General features: G+C 55.1%; 2 protein-coding genes across 13 annotated transcripts; one reads left to right on the forward strand and one right to left on the reverse strand.

Annotated features, from left to right (window-relative positions):
• Positions 1-386: 386 nt before the first annotated feature.
• nfascb (neurofascin homolog (chicken) b) lies at positions 387-16,170 on the forward strand. 11 transcript variants are annotated; one of them, XM_061266328.1, is made up of 27 exons: positions 726-820; positions 7,172-7,317; positions 7,378-7,483; positions 7,568-7,758; positions 7,896-8,018; positions 8,222-8,440; positions 8,544-8,655; positions 9,088-9,275; positions 9,369-9,500; positions 9,585-9,734; positions 10,003-10,114; positions 10,206-10,369; positions 10,742-10,889; positions 11,078-11,202; positions 11,306-11,407; positions 11,475-11,672; positions 11,763-11,833; positions 11,942-12,164; positions 12,249-12,364; positions 12,624-12,834; positions 13,318-13,440; positions 13,505-13,678; positions 13,752-13,883; positions 13,952-14,021; positions 14,422-14,436; positions 14,540-14,575; positions 15,550-16,170. In XM_061266328.1, exons 2-27 carry the CDS (start codon positions 7,224-7,226, stop codon positions 15,782-15,784), a joined length of 3,570 nt encoding a protein of 1,189 aa, XP_061122312.1. In that variant the 5' UTR covers positions 726-820; positions 7,172-7,223; the 3' UTR covers positions 15,785-16,170. The 11 variants fall into 11 exon arrangements, with proteins under 11 accessions (XP_061122336.1, XP_061122296.1, XP_061122304.1 ...); XM_061266335.1 differs by having other exon boundaries at positions 14,425-14,436; XM_061266312.1 differs by having other exon boundaries at positions 392-820; positions 7,172-7,483; positions 14,425-14,436.
• LOC133144252 (monocarboxylate transporter 2-like) lies at positions 1,135-3,863 on the reverse strand. 2 transcript variants are annotated; one of them, XM_061266824.1, is made up of 4 exons: positions 3,454-3,863; positions 3,142-3,285; positions 1,650-2,329; positions 1,135-1,572 (listed from the first exon to the last, which is right to left on the reverse strand). In XM_061266824.1, exons 1-4 carry the CDS (start codon positions 3,705-3,707, stop codon positions 1,376-1,378), a joined length of 1,275 nt encoding a protein of 424 aa, XP_061122808.1. In that variant the 5' UTR covers positions 3,708-3,863; the 3' UTR covers positions 1,135-1,375. The 2 variants fall into 2 exon arrangements, with proteins under 2 accessions (XP_061122808.1, XP_061122800.1); XM_061266816.1 differs by having other exon boundaries at positions 1,650-2,492; positions 3,443-3,860.
• Positions 16,171-16,466: the final 296 nt, after the last annotated feature.

Genomic DNA, 16,466 nt, shown 5'->3' on the forward strand with positions numbered 1-16,466 from the left:
CAGCCCCAGCTTACTTACCACTGTCTTTGACCTAGTTTAAGTATGACATCTATGCAGTTTGTTGACTGACTGCCCGCTATAGCCATATGCAATTCAAAAAGGTGCAGAACATTGTAACCTGTATCGGCCGGCTCACTTTGTGATTGCCCTGTCATATCAGCAAAAAATAAATAAATAAATAAATAAAAAATTGTCTGAGCAACAAGGCAAGGCCCCACAAGGGCATAATGTAAAAAAGAAAAAAAGAAACCACAACTTTTGGGTGTGTGGCGTTTGTAATTGACATTTAAATATTTTGCTAGAAATTGATAAAGGTTGTTTCCTTGAAACTTTGAGTTTGACCAACTTTTTTTATTATAATTTTGACCAGTATGTCTAATATGAGTGTTAAACAATGAAGAGAGAGCAACGGCAAACTGACACCCTATCGCTGACGACGACGGGATGTAAAACGCCGAGCGAGAGCGAGAGCGAGAGCGAGAGGTCAACTGCAGGAGAGAGACAAAATGGGACAAGAGCTGAGAACCACATTACCCACCATCAAGACTGAGCATTAAAAAGAACACAGGGAAAAATCATATGCTGGATTATCATTCGAATGATTTAAAAGTCTGAACTCTACATGTGGCACACCTTAGTACCTCTCGAGCAATGCGCGGCGGAGGTATGTACTTTACGTATTAGGTCCAGCTCTGATTGGTTTACCACCCCGGCCACGTGATAAAGCAAAGCGCCACGTCCTATGATTGGTTCATCGGGTCTACACATGACGTCACCATCCTGCGTCGCCGTGGCGGCGTTTACGGATTTGGGTCCACAGGTAAGGGGCACCATACTAAAGATTTGCTTGCGAGCGAGACAGAGCAAGCAATACAATGTCAGTCCATCTTATTAATGAATAATCCATTTCATAAAATGTTCTTTTCTGTCACTACGTCTCGGTGCTCTCGGAGCCCCCTGGTGGTGGCGACGTATGCCTTGGTCCGGCTCTGAGTGGTGCGTTTGTTTTGAAAAAGGGACAGAAAGAAAGGCCACGCACAGCACACTGAACAAATCATAGTTAGAGTTAGCAGCGTTATTTCAATAGAAGTAATAGTGTGCAGACAGAACCAAATGACGACCATCACAACTTACTTTGGTTTGCCACGCAGTGCCTGCCATTGGTAACACTTGTTTTTTTATTGGGCGCATCCGTTCAACAGAAACAGCAAAAACAGCACTTCCTATACACCGTCCTTCAAGATAAAAGTCCCAATATACAGAGCACATACCGATACAGATATTTGGCATAAATGGGGTCGGTCATTTGAGATAGAAACGTTTTTTTGTGTGGAATAATTACAACAACAAAAAAAAGTCCCTTCTCCGCACGGCGTCAAATTCCTTCCGGTTTCAGTTGCAGCGCCTCCTGGGGTGTCCTCATCTCTGCAGAGAGCCCGTGCCTCTGCTCCTCGTCCGCTCGCTTGTAGTTGTAGTAATGCATGATGAAGAAAAACACGCCGGGCAGCAGCATGAACGCGCCGCACGCGTAGTACATGTACTTGTAGTCGCCCCAAACGTCGACCAGCGCTCCTGAGAGTCAAAGCAGAAAGAGGTGACAAACGTGGCCGCAGCCGACGTCCCGGCCGGCGGGGCGCTTCAGCTCCCACCTGAAAGCGGAGGGCCCAGAAGCACCGGGCCGCACTCGATGAGGGTGACCAGTCCGACCGCGCTGGAGAAGCGTTGAGCTCCGACCAGGTCCATCAGCACTTCGAAGAGCAGAGCGCAGACCATCCCGAAGGCCGTGCCGAAAAAGACGGCGTAAAGCGCCAGGCCGGCGTAGCCGCGTGCCAGAGGGCACAAAAGGTGGCACGCCGCGTTGTAGCAAACGGCAAAGCTGAACAAATACTGGATCCTGGGCCGGATCCGTTTGCTATTAGCGAGCAAGCCCGTCGCCGGGCGCACAAACATGTCCACCAGGGCAAAGATGGAGAGCAAGAAGGCTGCCGAATACTCATCCACGCCCAGATGCTTGGCATACGGGGCGAGGAAAACCACCGGCGCAAAGAAGCCGAAGAACATGAGCACGTTGCCGAGGAGGTAAATGAGGAAGCCCCGGTGGCGGAAGAGCGACGCGTCGAGGAAAGCGCCAGGCCGGCGTCCCGCAGCTTGGGCGGCGGCAGCGACCCGCTCGGCGGCAGCGCCCCGCTCGGCCCGCCGGCTCCGGCCCGGCCGTTGCCGCTGCTCGCTCGGCGCCTCGGCTCGGGCTCGGCCGGCGTCCACGGGTCTCATCAGGGCGCCGGCCACGCAGCAGTTCAGCACCAAGGCTCCCAGCACCAGGAAGCTTCCCCTCCAGCCAAAAGAGTCAAAGAGAAACTGATTGAGGGGCGCCAGAGCGAAGAGAAATACCGGGCTTCCCGTCATGGCCAGCCCGTTGGCCAGCGGCCTCTTGGCGTGGAAGTAGGTGCCGATGACGGTCAGGGCCGGCTGCAGGTTGAAGGCCAGGCCCAAACCTGGCGGAATGACAGCGGGCGGGCCGTCAAACGCACGCGCAGCCAGCCGAGCGGGTGGGGCTGGGCGCAAACCCTTCCTTGACCTTTTGGTGCTAGCGCGGGACCTTGCGTGTCATAGAGATGAATCGCTGCCAAAGGTCACGGCAAATTCATCTCAACAGAATGGAGTCGAGAAGCGACCCTGTGGGTTGACTTGGGTAGAATAGGCCTCTTTGGCTGCCAGGCGCATGTCATTAGCTCCGTAGCTATGCCGTTATATCGCTGTAACCCTTCTCTCGCGTTCCCTTCTCTGTGACACTCTTTGCACATACGTAGAAGTTGCTCTCAGTCAAGACTACAAGGTCACACATTATCGATCACACGGGCTAGGCAGAGGGCGGCCCAGAGTCGTAGAAGAATAGGGACCTTGGTGGTGGGAGTTAGAGCTTCTTGCGCAATCTCGCAGAGAAGGCTCCACAGCCGTGTATCCATCTTTCTGCCATACATGAAATAGTTCAACTGTGAAGGCTGCCCCCTGCTAATTACCGTTAGCATAGCGAGCATTCAAGATAAAGCACTGGGACAATATCTGACAAGTTTGCCCTTAGCCCGAGGTTGCGATCAGAGGGATGCGGGACGGCGGCGAGTGACATTTGAGAGTGTCGCTTACCTCCGAGGACTCCCACACACAGGTACAGGTGGAGCATGGAGGTTCCAAAGGAGGCGAGCACCATGGCGGCGGAAACGGTGAGGCCGCCAACCATGACCACCGGTCTGCTGCCGTAGCGGTTGACAAGAATGCTGCTCAGGGGCCCTGCGCGCGAGCGAGCGAGGGAGGGAGGGAGGGAGGGAGGGAGAGAGGGAGGGATTGGGGAGGCAGGGAGAGGCTTAGGGTCAGGGTCGCAGGCCGCTGCCATTTGCCCGCTGCCATTTGCCCGCTGGCATCGAGAGAGGGGCCCGACTCGACTGACCCGCTGCGTACATGGACGCCAGCATGAGTGAGGACACCCAGGCGATCTGGCTGTAGGAGACGGAGAAATACTCCTGGATTTCCTTGTAGTAGATGGTGAGCGATTTGGGGAAGGCGTAGGCAAATCCCACGGAGATGAAGGAGGCCGCCACCACGGCCCAGCCCCAGCCTCCGTCCGGCGGATCCGCTGGTGCTGGTTCTGGTGCTGGTGCTGCTGGTGCTGCTGCTGCTCCTGCTGCTGCTGCTGCTTTGGCCGCCGCCGCCATGCGAATGCTGCAAGGAAGAGCAAATTCTGCCAAAACGCGCTCACCAAAAGCGCAACGCTTTGGTGTGCAGCGAGCGGCTGTATGTGAGCGGCCGGCCCCTGCTCAAAGTAGGGCAAGTAAGCAAGTGGGAGGCAAGCCAATGGCTGAAGGTATTTTCAGCTGTTGAAATGCACCCCTGCCTGCAAACTTGAGCCACATCTACGTCGGTGGGAGGGCGGGCGGGAGGTGTCCTTTGCGATTGTTCTCCTCTTTATTTTGGACCGCTGTGGGCTTGGCTCTTCCTTGTTGAGCCCCTGCGTCTATAGCCGCGCACAGGTCGGACGAAAAGGAAGGGCAAAAGCTGCTTTTGAACCTCCCGGGTGCCACTGGGTTCGTCCGTTCCAAGGTCCGAGAAAACAATCTCGGGATTGCGCTCCTGCCTGCCACGCTTTTTCTTCTCCTGTCATTCCAAGGTGCAAATGGCAAGAACCAGAAAAGGAGAACACGTCGGTCTGTCTTTAGTCAGAAGCGCTCCTTTCAGTCGTCGTTTTTACAAGGGGCGGGCGGGTAACGGATCAATACGAATGATGAAAATAATAACAAGACCTTGAAAATCCAAGATGGGCTCCTTCAACTTGAACCAACGCACAGCAGATATATTTGGCCTTAGTTTCAAATGTCACTCATGCCACGTGGCCACGTCACTCATACCGCACCCGCTACTGGAGTCTGCGTAAACATTGCGCTCATTACAAATGGACAGAGGTCTCTATTTCCAACGTCAAGAGAAAGCCGATAAAAATCAGCGGCCATGTACTCGTCCAATCTGTATTTTTGAGAAGGTGCAGTTCATTGCTCACTGCGTGCGTGCGTGCGTGCTGGATGTCCCAATGGCGGCCACAGTGGCGTTGGCTCGTGGCAAGCTATCCCACTCAGAAACATTTCACAAACGTTGACTTGTGTCCAACACATGGGGTGCACAAGCACGTGTTCACTCATCCGCCCAGCGTGCTTCCTCAATGGCCCAAGTTGCTCAAACTGTCATTTACCATCGGCGCCACTAGATAGAGCAACAATATCAGGCGGGAGAACCGAGAGAGCTAGCTGCATATGGATTTTCACCCAAGCGCTAACCCTTCACGGAAAGAATGACTTGCCTAACCCTCTCCCTCTTTTTCAAAAAAGGGTTGTTTGTTGTTTTTCTAACCTATCACCAAGTATTTTTTTAACTAGGGCTACGTTAGCACTGTCAGCCATAGCTTGCTGGTCTTAGCTAACCTTTAGCCTCACATTGCAGCAAGGCACAACTCCTCCTCCTCTTAAATTGGCTTTGGCCTTTTCCACTGACCGCTGGAGTTTCCTTAACCTTGGAGACAGATGCGAGAAAAGTTTCAAAACGAGCGGACATGCACGAATGATGCCCATCTTCAGAATAACTCTCTTTTTTTCATACCATTGCGTATTGCCACATTTCATCGACCTCGGTCGCTCGGCTGGCCGGCTATGCGCGGGCTAATGCTTTTTCATTGAGTGAGATTGAGTCCAACCGCTGGATTTCTGGGGTTAATCCCGCCCGCCCACGCGTCTCCAAAGCTGAGACATCATGTCCACAATAGGCTGTCTTTATTCCAAAACAATGGTCGATTGAGTAAATGCTGCACGGTGCCAGTCACCGTAAAGATTCAAGGTCGGACTTTGCTCCACTGCAAAGCAAGACCGTATCGTGGGAAAAAAAGGAAAAATGCGGTCGTCTTTCAAAGGAGATGTAGTCCAAGGGCCGCTCTGAGCCTCCTCGGCCTGGATGGCTTAGATGCTGGTGACGCTGCCGAGGAGAAGAAAGGAGGGCTCCGCTTCCCACGGCATCGAACACGAAGGACCGCGGGGCAAAGGTAGGACAGTTAATGTAGAAACAATTCATACATCCTGCGACATGACCTTAGCGTCGGCACGCCGCCCTCGTGCCTGCTTGAGACGCCTCCGAGGTCAAGAAGCGACGATGTCGCCGGATCCAGAAGCGCAAACTGGATTGCGCCTCACCCACACAAGGGCGTCCCCTTATTCAAGAGCGAGCCCCGTGTGGGGCGACGACCACAATGTTTTATTTTCTCAATTCCGTTTAACAATGTGCTCACGGTACGGCTCCATATGGAGTGCCGTTTCGTCTCATTGGAAGACACGGAATAAGGAAGGCTGCCCACTAGCGTTGGTTTGAATGGCGCGTCGTCGGCTTCTTCCCAGTCGCTGTCGGCGGGCGAGGACCTTTCCGGTCGTCCGTCGCAATCGGTGGCGATGTAACTTGTGTGTCTTGGCATGTGAAGAAATTGACAATAAAGCAGACTTTGACTTTGATGCTAGCACCGCTGGCTCTACTTGACAAGCGGCTTCAATTCTTCTCGCAGTTTGACGGTGTGAACTTTGAGTTGACGAGACGAGACGAGCGGCATTTGGACAGCATTTGGACTCGGCCGATCGATCAGTGAGGAAGCGGCTTGACGTCGTTGACTTTTCCGTCGCCGGGCCCGATGGCACGGATGGACGCGCCTTTTTGACGCTGCGGCGTGGTGACGGAAAGGGGTGATTCTTGATACTGATGATTCCTTTTGTTTTCGGAAAAGGACGATTCTTGAATCTGACGATTGATGATTTCATCCATCTGAGCTGAATGAGGAAGACAGAGTCGGTGTTTTGGAGTGTCACGGGACACAAGCAAAGTGTATGTGGGCCAAACAAAGCGTTGCTTTCACAAAGGTCGAGAACAATGGAGCCCACGTTTGGAGGTCACGCACGCACGCACGCACGTCGCTAGCCATGCAGCCTCCCCCGTTTGGCCACGTCACACGCGTTCTTTGGCATGCGTTGAGGGGAGCTTCCTTTTACGCTCTGCAATAGACAGTGACTCTTAGCAGGATTACACTCTGCATCACACCAGTCCCCCGTGGAATGTGGACTTGTCCGTCGGTCGGATAGCGAGGGGGTTGCCGCCAGACGAAGGTAGGCCGCAGATCGCATTTAGCTTTCAGCATGCATTATATGGCCAGAAGAATGTTGGCCCTTTGTTTAATTTTGCTTTTACACGTACAGAATTGGTTATGGCCGCAAATCAAGAAAGTTGATCCAAGTAGCAGATGACAGGACACTTGCGTTGTCTTAAGAGGGGCCTCCGCCGATGGCTCGCGTTCTCAGTCTCGTATGAAAAGGCCTCTTGCTTCATCCCGCCCAAAACCTTTGCACCGCCCGCTCGCCGCACAACGGATCCATGGCTCCTCAGTTTACTCATCCGCTTAAAGTTTTTTCAAAGCTTTTGGAAAACTCCTCTAGACTAACGTCAACAGGCCCCAGAGTGAGCCATATCCATCCATACAATAGCTGTTGATTGCTCCGTAGCAAAGAATAGAATGACTTCATTGTCCTCGTGCGCCACTGACGGCCAGAGTTGCGAGTGGCAAATGCGAGCGCTCGCTCATCGCCGTTGCGTGTGTTGACAGAAGGGTCGGTGACGAGTGGCGAGGCCCCTGCCTGTGCCCGTGCCTGCTAAAGATGGCCACTCGGGTCCAAGCGGCGGCGGCGGCGGCGGCGGCGCTCTTGATGCTTTTGGCCCAAAGCGCTCGGCCTGTGGACGTCCCTCTGGAAAGTGAGTGCCTCAGCTTCCTCTGCTGCTCTTTCACGCCGACTCACGTTCATTCTTTGGCAGTCCGCCAACCACCGACCATCACCAAGCAGTCGACCAAGGAGCATATCGTGGACCCCAAGGACAACATGGTGATTGAGTGCGAGGCCGAGGGCAACCCGCATCCCATGTAAGCTCGGCCCGTCGCACCTTTGCCACGTCCCGGCCGCCACTGACCGCGCTCTCTTCTCCCTTCCTTCCCCGCCTTGCAAAGCTTCTCTTGGCGGCGCAACGGCAAGTATTTCAACGTGGCGCGCGACCCGCAGGCGAGTATGCGCAGACGCTCTGGGACGCTGGACATCTCGGCCCGGAACGATCCGCGACAGTATGAGGCAGAATACCAGTGCATCGCCTCCAACCAGTACGGCTCGGCGTACTCCGACAAGATCAGAGTGCGACTCTACAGTAGGTCCGATCCGTCCGAGGTCTTCTTCGGTTTGAGGCCGACAATGAGGCGGACCGCGGGTGGTGGGGGTTGGGGGGTAGCAATACAGACAACGGATACAGAGAGCCGAGATGACGCGCGTTTGTGCTGTGTGCAGGGGCTCCCGTGTGGCCGAGGGAGATCGTGGAACCGGTGGTGATCAGCGCCGGCTCGCCTTTGGTGCTGGCCTGTGACCCTCCGGCGGGGCCGCCTAAACCTGACACCTACTGGATGTCCAGCTGTAAGTGTGGCTGCTCAAAGTCCTTTCCGCTGCCGGCCGGCTTGGACTAATGCTGATTTGCCCAGCACCGCCTTTGCACCAGAACATTAGCCCACTCCAGAGCTAAGGCGCCAAGATGCCAAGGCGCCAAGACGCCAAGGCGCCAAGGCGCCAAGGCCACTTGGCGACAGGTCAAGTGAGCTGCCCGCCGTCTTTCCCGTCAGGCTCCTACGCCAGACCCTTTAACTGGCCAATTCAAACAGCGTTCCCCAGCATGCGCGCCGTGCGGCAGGACCATCGGGTGTCGGCGGGGCTCAACGGGGATCTCTACTTCTCCAACGTGCTGCCCAACGACTCGGCCTCCGACTTCTGCTGCAGCGCCCGCTTCCCGTACAAGAACGCCATCCAGCAAAAGATGCCGGTGGTGGTCAAGGTCGTCAGCAGTAAGTAAGAGTTCCCGGGCGACGAGTTTGTCGCTCCCGTTCTATCGCCGCTGATAGCGCGGCTTGTTGGTTGGGTTGTCCGCCCTTTTTGTTGTCCTCGCAGCCCGGGCCGTGGAGGAGGCCGCCCCGACCTGGTTGTCTCCTACAGGTTCATCCAGTTCTGTTCTGGTCCTGCTGGGAGAGGAGCGACTGCTGGAGTGTATTGCCGCAGGAGTGTGAGTGTGTCGGCATGCGTGCGTGCGTTTCCAAATGCTCACAATCTTGCCACATCCGCAAGCGTGAACTCGGCCCAGATACGTAGCCGTTAATTACCCGAGTAGGACGATGGAAATACCGGAGCCGGATATGCTTGGAGAGGATTTGTCAGGCAAGAGGAACGACAAGCCGAGAGCAAAAGCGGAGCTTCTCCTTGATTCATGCGGTCAGGCAATAGGGTCAGATCTCAGGTCAGGTGTCAGGTCTTCACTAAAGGCGGAATGAACCCTGTCTGACGAGTGTTGCTTTGGCTCATCCCACGTCGAGGGCTTTTGTCGCCCTATCTCATCTCGCCAAGCAGGACCGACTCCATACGTGCACGATAGTCATTGTGAGGACGGACATGGTAAGCTGGGTGCCGGATTTTTCATTTGTTCTCCATCATTAAGCAGGCCCACACCTCATATTAGCTGGACCAAGAACAGTGAGGACTTGGCGGAGAGCCCTCGCCTGAAACTCCGACACTTCAACAAGATGCTTCAAATGCCAAAGGCGGGCTTTGAGGACGCAGGCGAGTACGTCTGCACCGCCACCAATAAGATGGGCTCCATCCAGCACACCTTTGCTGTCACGGTCAAAGGTGAGAAGCGTGTTCTGCGAGCCGGGGGGGGGGGGGTTAATCCCTTTCTTATTATACTCAATCTATTCTTACCATCCCGGGCGGGCCGGGCAGCGGCGCCGTTCTGGTTGGAAAAGCCCCGGCATTTAGTCTTGGCTCCCGAGGAAAGCGGGCGCTTGGTGTGCCGCGCCGACGGCGCTCCTCATCCCACGGTCAGGTGGTTCATCAACGGCGAGCCCATCGAGGGTGCGTTTCCGAGAGCGAGGTGCGCGCTGCGTGCACAAAGCTCCCCAAATTCATCCTCCCTTTCCGTCGCTTGCTTTTGACAAGGCGCCGCCGCCGCCGCTCAAGCCAACAGACAGGTGTCGGGAGATACTCTGAGCCTCAGCAGCGTGACGGCGGCGGACACGGCCGTGTACCAGTGCAACGCCTCAAACCCGTACGGCTACGTATTGGCCAACGCCTTTGTCAACGTCCTGCGTGAGTAGCCGGCCCGGGCTTTGCCAACGAAACGGCCGGCGGAGGGAGGGCACTCGGCCTCCTCGGCCATCTCGGTTCCTCAGTCGTCCTTTGTTGACGGTTGTCGGAAGGAGTCTCCGGCTGCGGCCCGATGAGGGCTCCGGAGCTACTTTGGCGGCCATCTCAATAGCTTTTGCTCAAGTGAAAACAGTCTTTGTAGATTTCACTCCCCTGCTTGACTTCTAGCCCCCTTGCATTGCGGTGTTGATGTGTTGGTGGCCTTTCCCAGATGCAACGCCCCGCATCCTCGGGGCCAGGAATGAAGTCATCAAGGTGGTGGAGGGACGTGGTGCCTTTTTGGACTGCCGCTACTTTGGCTCTCCGCTGCCCGACCTGCGATGGTGAGCGGACGCAGGCGCACTGCGGGAGCACCCGTCCGTCCGTCCGTCCGTCCGTCCGCCGGCTCTGATGAGCACGGGTCCCCTCGCACAGGTCCAAATACGGCCAGGGGACTCTGGAAGGAAATCGCTTTAAGACGCACAGCAACGGCACCCTGGAGATCAGGCGCACGCAGATAGAGGATCAAGGAACGTACGCGTGTGCGGTCAGCAACGTCGCAGGGCGAGACGAGACTCAAGTCCGAATTGAGGTCAAAGGTAAGCGGCGCAGCCTCTGTGCGATAATATCTGACATCCGACTGTCCCGGGACGCGGTGGACAAAACGACTGCATCGGCTGAACTCTCGACTTTGAGGTCGACCGAAAGGGGAGACAGACGGTGGGAACGCAGCCCACTCTCGTAAAGCCTTGTAAAGCCGTTGGTCGTCCTTAGCTGGAGTGCTAACTGTGGGCTGCAAGATGATAATGAGCTCCTTTGCTGACGTTTGCACAACGACGACAACACCACCTCTCCCTCGCCTTTGTAAAAATTGAGAAGGCAAAATACTGCGCGAGTCGTCCCCGTGTTGTGGCTGCTCGTAAGAAGACGTTTGCGCAAGCCAAGAGCTACTTTCTCACATTTGTACGCAGAACCCACCTTGATTTTGAAAAGGCCGCAGGATACCAGAGTGATCCGTGGAAGCGAGGTGCGTTTGGAGTGTGCCGCCAAAGCGGACGCAACCGCCCCCATCACCACCGCTTGGATGAAGGACACAAAGTCCGTCACACTTGGCCGGAGGTCTGTGTGTGTGTGTGTGTGTGTGTGTGTGTGTGTGTGTGTGTGCGTGCGTGCGCGTGTGTGTCTGTGTGTGCGTGCGTGCGTGTGTGCGCGCCTGTGTGCACATTCAACTCCAAGATAGAGGCAATATTACGGCATGGTTCCCAAAGATCTCTTTCCCTATTTGTTTTTGGTTGTGCACATGATAGAATATGGCTGGATGAATCCAATCTCGTCCTCGGCAACGTAAACAGAGGTGACGCCGGCGTCTACACGTGCCACATCGAGAACGAACTGGAGCAGAAGTCTGCGTCGGCGCGCCTCATGGTGCTGGGTACGAAAAGGGGCTTGTCGTCAACTCGAAAGTTGTCGCTCCAATCACCGATGGCGTCGTAGTGTCGGGCCACTGAGCGGTCTCCGCGTGCATTTGTGTGCAGACTACCCGAATGCGCCCTCGAAACTGGAGCTGTCGGATCCGTACGAACGGAGCGTGAGACTTACTTGGGTCCCCGGGGACAGCAACTTCAGCCCCATCACGGGTAGCTGAGCCGGAGCCCGGCATTCCTCCAGGAATGAGTGGCATGATGGACTTGTCGTTCTCTTCAGAATACTTGGTCCAATATGATGACGACGACTGGTTACCTGGAAAGTGGAAGAACTTGTCAACGTACCCCGGAAGCCTCAACTCGGTCATTCTGCACCTGACACCTTTCACGTACTACCAGTTCCGCGTCATCGCCGTCAATCAAATTGGTGCGAGTCGCCCGAGTCGTCCGTCGGTGCGATTCCAGACGAGCGGAGCACGTGGGTTCCGTACTCCCTCTCGCTGGGGAGCTTTCTGTCGTTTGGTTTGGTTTTGTCCGTGTTTGAAGAGCTCGCCGTTTCCATCCGCAGCTCCGGACGTCATCCCAAAGAACGTGAAAGGAGTCGGAACGTGGGGAAACAACATGGAGATCAGCTGGGAGGTGAAGGCGCGTGCGTGGCTTTGGCGTGGGCACCCTGAAGGCTCGGCTCTGCTCGACTCTGCACCGCCGCTGGCTGGCTGGCTGGCTGGCTGCGCTCTTTTCTTTCAGCCTCTGACATACCGGGAGTGGAATGGGCCGCACCTCAAGTATTTGGTCTGGTGGCGGAGACGAGACTCCAGAGAGGAGTGGAAGAACGCCACCACCAAGTGGCTCAAGTATTATATCTACGACGCGGATACGTTCACGCCCTACGAGCTGAAGGTCCAGGCCGCCAATGACTTTGGCCTGGGCCCGGAGTCTCCCGTTGTCATCGGTTACTCCGGGGAAGACCGTAAGTACCCGACGCCGCGGCAACGCAGCAGCTCGCCGCCGCTGGCGACCATTGATAGCGAAGGCTTTGCGGCTTCTGTCCAAGGTCCTGTTAGCGCGCCGCAGAACCCGAGACTGTCGGATATTCAGGCCACCCGGGCGACTGTGCGCTGGGACCCGGTGCCGCAAAGCTCCATTATGGGCCAACTGAAAGAGTACAAGGTGTGTTGTCCGCCGCTGCCGCCGCTGCCGCGGCCGCTGCTGCCGCGGCCACTGCTGCCGCAGCCGCCGCCGCCGCCGCCGCCACCGTTCGCGCACAGTCCAAATCCCACGGACACCTGCCTCGCCCATCTTTTCACGTCTTTTTCCTGCAATACTATTCATTTGCATGCCATAAATGACAAGCGCTTGCTTCAGAAACTGCGCATGGTGTGACTTTGACCACGCCCGCCCTTCCTGAAGAATGCTGCGGGCCTTGCAGGTCTACTACTGGAGGGACAGCAGCCAGCTGAGGTGGCTGCGAGTCAGCAGAGCCACCAGGTCCCGAGCCTTTGCAGAAACCGGTCCCGAGCCTTCGGGGCTCCTCACCGACCTGCTCCCCTACAGCAACTATAAGATGTACATGGTCGTGGCCAACGGTCGCTACGAAGGGCCACCCAGCAACTACGTCCACTTTTCCACACCGGAAGGAGGTAGGGAACGGCTAGAGCAGCCCGCTTCTTTCTCTCGATTGCTCGCCGCTGTGCTAATAGCAGCCACCAGGAGACAGGGAAGAAGGTCCCACCCTCACCTCCAGGTTTCCCACTCTCACACTCTTGGCCGCCCGACGTCACCGCGGGTGGCTCGACGCCCTTCGCTCACATCAAAATGTATGCGCAAAGGGCGTGGCGGAGAAGGGAAGGTTCACAGCGAGGCGACGGCACGGCTCCGGTTACCTAGCTAGTCCCGTGAACCGAAGACGGGGGTGGTTTGGACGGACGGCCATCCGCTTTTGTGTTCCGTTCTGCCGGTTGCAAGCATTGTCTGCAATAACAGCCAACGTAAAGACGGACTTGGATGCTAGCTTGCCTTGCGCGTGCCATTGGAAGTGCTGATCTGCGTTAGCTTTTCCAAGCCACTTCATGCACCGGCGTTACACTCTCGCGCGTCGATCAAGGTATCCGCTGTGTCTCCAGTACCATCGGCTCCCACATCCTTCAGGATCCGCCAGCGACACCTTGACAGTATCTATGTGGACTGGGAGCCACCGGCGGAACCCAACGGAATTATCAGCGGCTATTCCCTCAAGTACCAGACAGGTGAGGCGCCAGACTTTGGTGGACCTTCTGCATTCCCCAACCGGGACTGGCTCCGCTTCCACAGTGAACGCCAGCAGGGGAGAGGAGCAGAGAGTGGAGGAGTTCCCGCCAAACGTCACCAGTTTCTCGCTGCGCCGAGACGACCGCTACACCCGATACCGCTTCTCTGTGGCCGCTCGGACCCGACTGGGTTTGGGCCCGTGGCATACGGAGGAGTCGCCGCACTACACCACCGAGAGTAAGTCTCGGCCCGCCGGGCCTCCCATGTGATGTCCGACGTGGGCGTGACCGTGTCCTTTGGCCGCGGGCAGTCTACGCCCAGGATCAGGTGGACGTCTCCACCAAGGGCTGGTTCGTCGGCGTCATGTGCGCCGTGGCCCTCGTGGTGCTGACGCTGCTCGTGGTGTGCTTCGTCAAGAGAAGCCGAGGGGGCAAATACCCAGGTGCCTTGTCGCGCCCGCGGACCCTCCCTCCGCCGGCCGTCTCCCGACTGTCTTTCTTTCTGTTGCAGTGCGGGAAAAGAAAGCCACCGCCTTAGAAGCTGTGGACGACGTGGATCAAGACGGCTCCTTTGACTACCGGTACGAATGAGTGGCCGCCCTTCCCGCGACGCGCTGACAAATGGCTGGCTCCCAAAAATGTCCCATCGTTTTTTGGTCTCGTCGAGTCATCATAACAGCCAGTGACACAGTCCTGTCCTGTCCGTCGGTCCATCTGTCTGTCTGCCCGCCTGCGTGCCTATCCGTCTGCCTGCCTGCCTGCCTGCCTGTCTGTCTGTCTGTCTGTCTGTCTGGCAGCCACATTCCAGGAGCCACTCGCTCTCTTGTAAACAGTTTAGTCAAATTGCTCCACGCTCCAAAGTAGTGAGTCACGATTGGCTCTGATTGAAATGACAGCTACATAGCACACCAGCAGTACCTCCTTTCTCGATTCCAATCTCTCTTTTGTTTTCTTCTTCCCCTCAACCCTTCTGGAAACAAGCAGCTCTCTGGAAAGGTAGGACAATATCCCATCGGCGGAGTCGGAGCCTTGGATTGTGTGTGCGTGTGCGTGTGCGTGTGCGTGCGTGACTCAACATTTGCTGTTTTCTCTGCTCCAGGCTGGCCCGTGTCACGGCTCTGCCCTACCCACGCTGGTTTGTGCTCTTTATTGGACTCCAGCCGCTCGACAAAAAAGTCAACGTACTTCCGCATGCTCTGGATGCAATTAAGAAAATGAAATTGGAGTGACGGCCCAAGAGCACATAACTAGTTGACATTTTCGTCAATTAGAGAAGTTTGCTGACTTCTTCTGGCGACAGGCTGCTCGATTGGTTCTAAGCTCGACCGCTGCCTACACAAAACATCAGAAGAGATCAGTGTATTCTGAAACGTAGCTCTCTCCAACCTCTCTAAATATGTATCTCAATGCGTTCTAAGCTACCATCTTAGCTCCTGAATTAGGCGCAGTCTTGCCCGTGATTCTAATACAATGTTCCATCCGCTCTTTGCTCCGTACCCCCGCCTACTGTGGACAAACAGTGGACGCGCTCTATTCAAGTAACCGTACCGTGATAACAAACACACATCACACAGGCTCGCCGTGGTTCCGTCAGTCGTCGGTGAAACAAAAAGACGTCAACCCGGTGAGTGACCATTACGCTGACGGATGAAAGTCCATTTCCGTCGCTGGTCAAGCCCTCAATTTATGATTTTCTCATCATCCGTCAGCAGCAAAAGGAGCATCCGTCCGTCTGGCGGAACGCCCACCGGACGTGCTAGCCAGTGCTCCACCGAGCCGCATATATATATATTATATATATATGTGCACTTGGACTTGCATGGCTTAATCTTTGAGACAAGCATATGCTGCTGGCATATATATATATATATATATATATAGGCAGCGGTCAATTCTGGCATATATATATATATATAATATATATATATATATATATATATATATATATATATATATATATATATATATATATATATATATATATATATATATATATATGCCAGCAATATATATCAATATATATATATATATATATATATATATGTATCGAGATATATATATATATATCTCGATATAAGTATTTCTATATCTACCTTTTTTCACCTGCAGGGAGGAGGAGAGGGGGCTTCAGAGAGGACCACCTTCGATGGAAGCCGTGATGAAAAGGTGCGAGAGCGACGATAGCCTGGTGGATTACGGGGATGGCGGCGGAGAAGTGCCCTTCACTGAGGACGGCTCATTCATTGGCCAGTACACGGCGCCAAGGAGAGACGTGAGAGACTTGGACTTTGGCGGCAGTTTGGAGCTTCATTCTCCACTGAACGCCATCTACTCGCTGGCTTGAAAAAGCAGAGCGGCAGGTGTTCTCCAAGCAGCTTTTGAGGGGGCACCCGTACGAGAAGACACGCCACGCAGGCCCTGCCGGCGTGGGCCGCCGAGATCCCCGATGACTTTATCATGTTGATAAGACAAAAGAAATGCAGGACAGAAAGATTCCATCGCTCGTCTCTTTTGTGTCAACATCCATCGACAAGCGTGACGCCTTGAGAGCGCCCGTACCGAGTCGCCGGAGATACATATCGATTCCAAAGACTAACTCTCGCTTCCCTCCCGCCGCTCTCGTGGCAGCTCGGACGTAACTTGTTGTAACCTTCCACTCACCGCAGAAAAATGTCTAATGTCCATCGCTTGATCCTTGTTCCAACCAATATCAATTTCTGGGAAGTCAAACCTGTTCCATTGTATCCCTCCCTTTCCAAACTTCAAGCGGGCCGCCCTACGCGCGTCGACACTAACCGTCTCTTGCCAATTTGACGCATCGCAGAAAGAGAACCCTGGGCAATTGGAACGATTCAAAAGATGGCCAAGTGTATAAAACAAGGCTGCAGAGGGGGAAGTACTGTTGCGCTCTGTCCACTGAAAGGGGGCCCAGCTCAAATAGCGGCCATCACCAGCGCTTTCCACCTGAGACCGTAACAACAGCGAGTGACGGAAACCTTGAGAAAAAAAGCCATAAAAAGAGATAC

This window comes from Syngnathus typhle, linkage group LG2 (genome assembly GCF_033458585.1).
Source record: "Syngnathus typhle isolate RoL2023-S1 ecotype Sweden linkage group LG2, RoL_Styp_1.0, whole genome shotgun sequence".
Lineage (NCBI taxonomy): Eukaryota > Metazoa > Chordata > Actinopteri > Syngnathiformes > Syngnathidae > Syngnathus > Syngnathus typhle.

Coding starts and splice junctions, on each gene's coding strand:
- nfascb (XM_061266279.1), top strand. CDS start 7,224: ATGGCCACTCGGGTCCAAGCGGCGGCGGCGGCGGCGGCGGCGCTCTTG. Junction 8,656..9,087: donor GAGTGTATTGCCGCAGGAGT/GTGAGTGTGTCG, acceptor ATCATTAAGCAG/GCCCACACCTCATATTAGCT. Junction 11,203..11,305: donor GGCGCGCCTCATGGTGCTGG/GTACGAAAAGGG, acceptor ATTTGTGTGCAG/ACTACCCGAATGCGCCCTCG.
- LOC133144252 (XM_061266816.1), bottom strand. CDS start 3,707: ATGGCGGCGGCGGCCAAAGCAGCAGCAGCAGCAGGAGCAGCAGCAGCA. Junction 3,286..3,442: donor GGCGTCCATGTACGCAGCGG/GTCAGTCGAGTC, acceptor GCTCGCGCGCAG/GGCCCCTGAGCAGCATTCTT. Junction 1,573..1,649: donor TCTGGGCCCTCCGCTTTCAG/GTGGGAGCTGAA, acceptor TTTGACTCTCAG/GAGCGCTGGTCGACGTTTGG.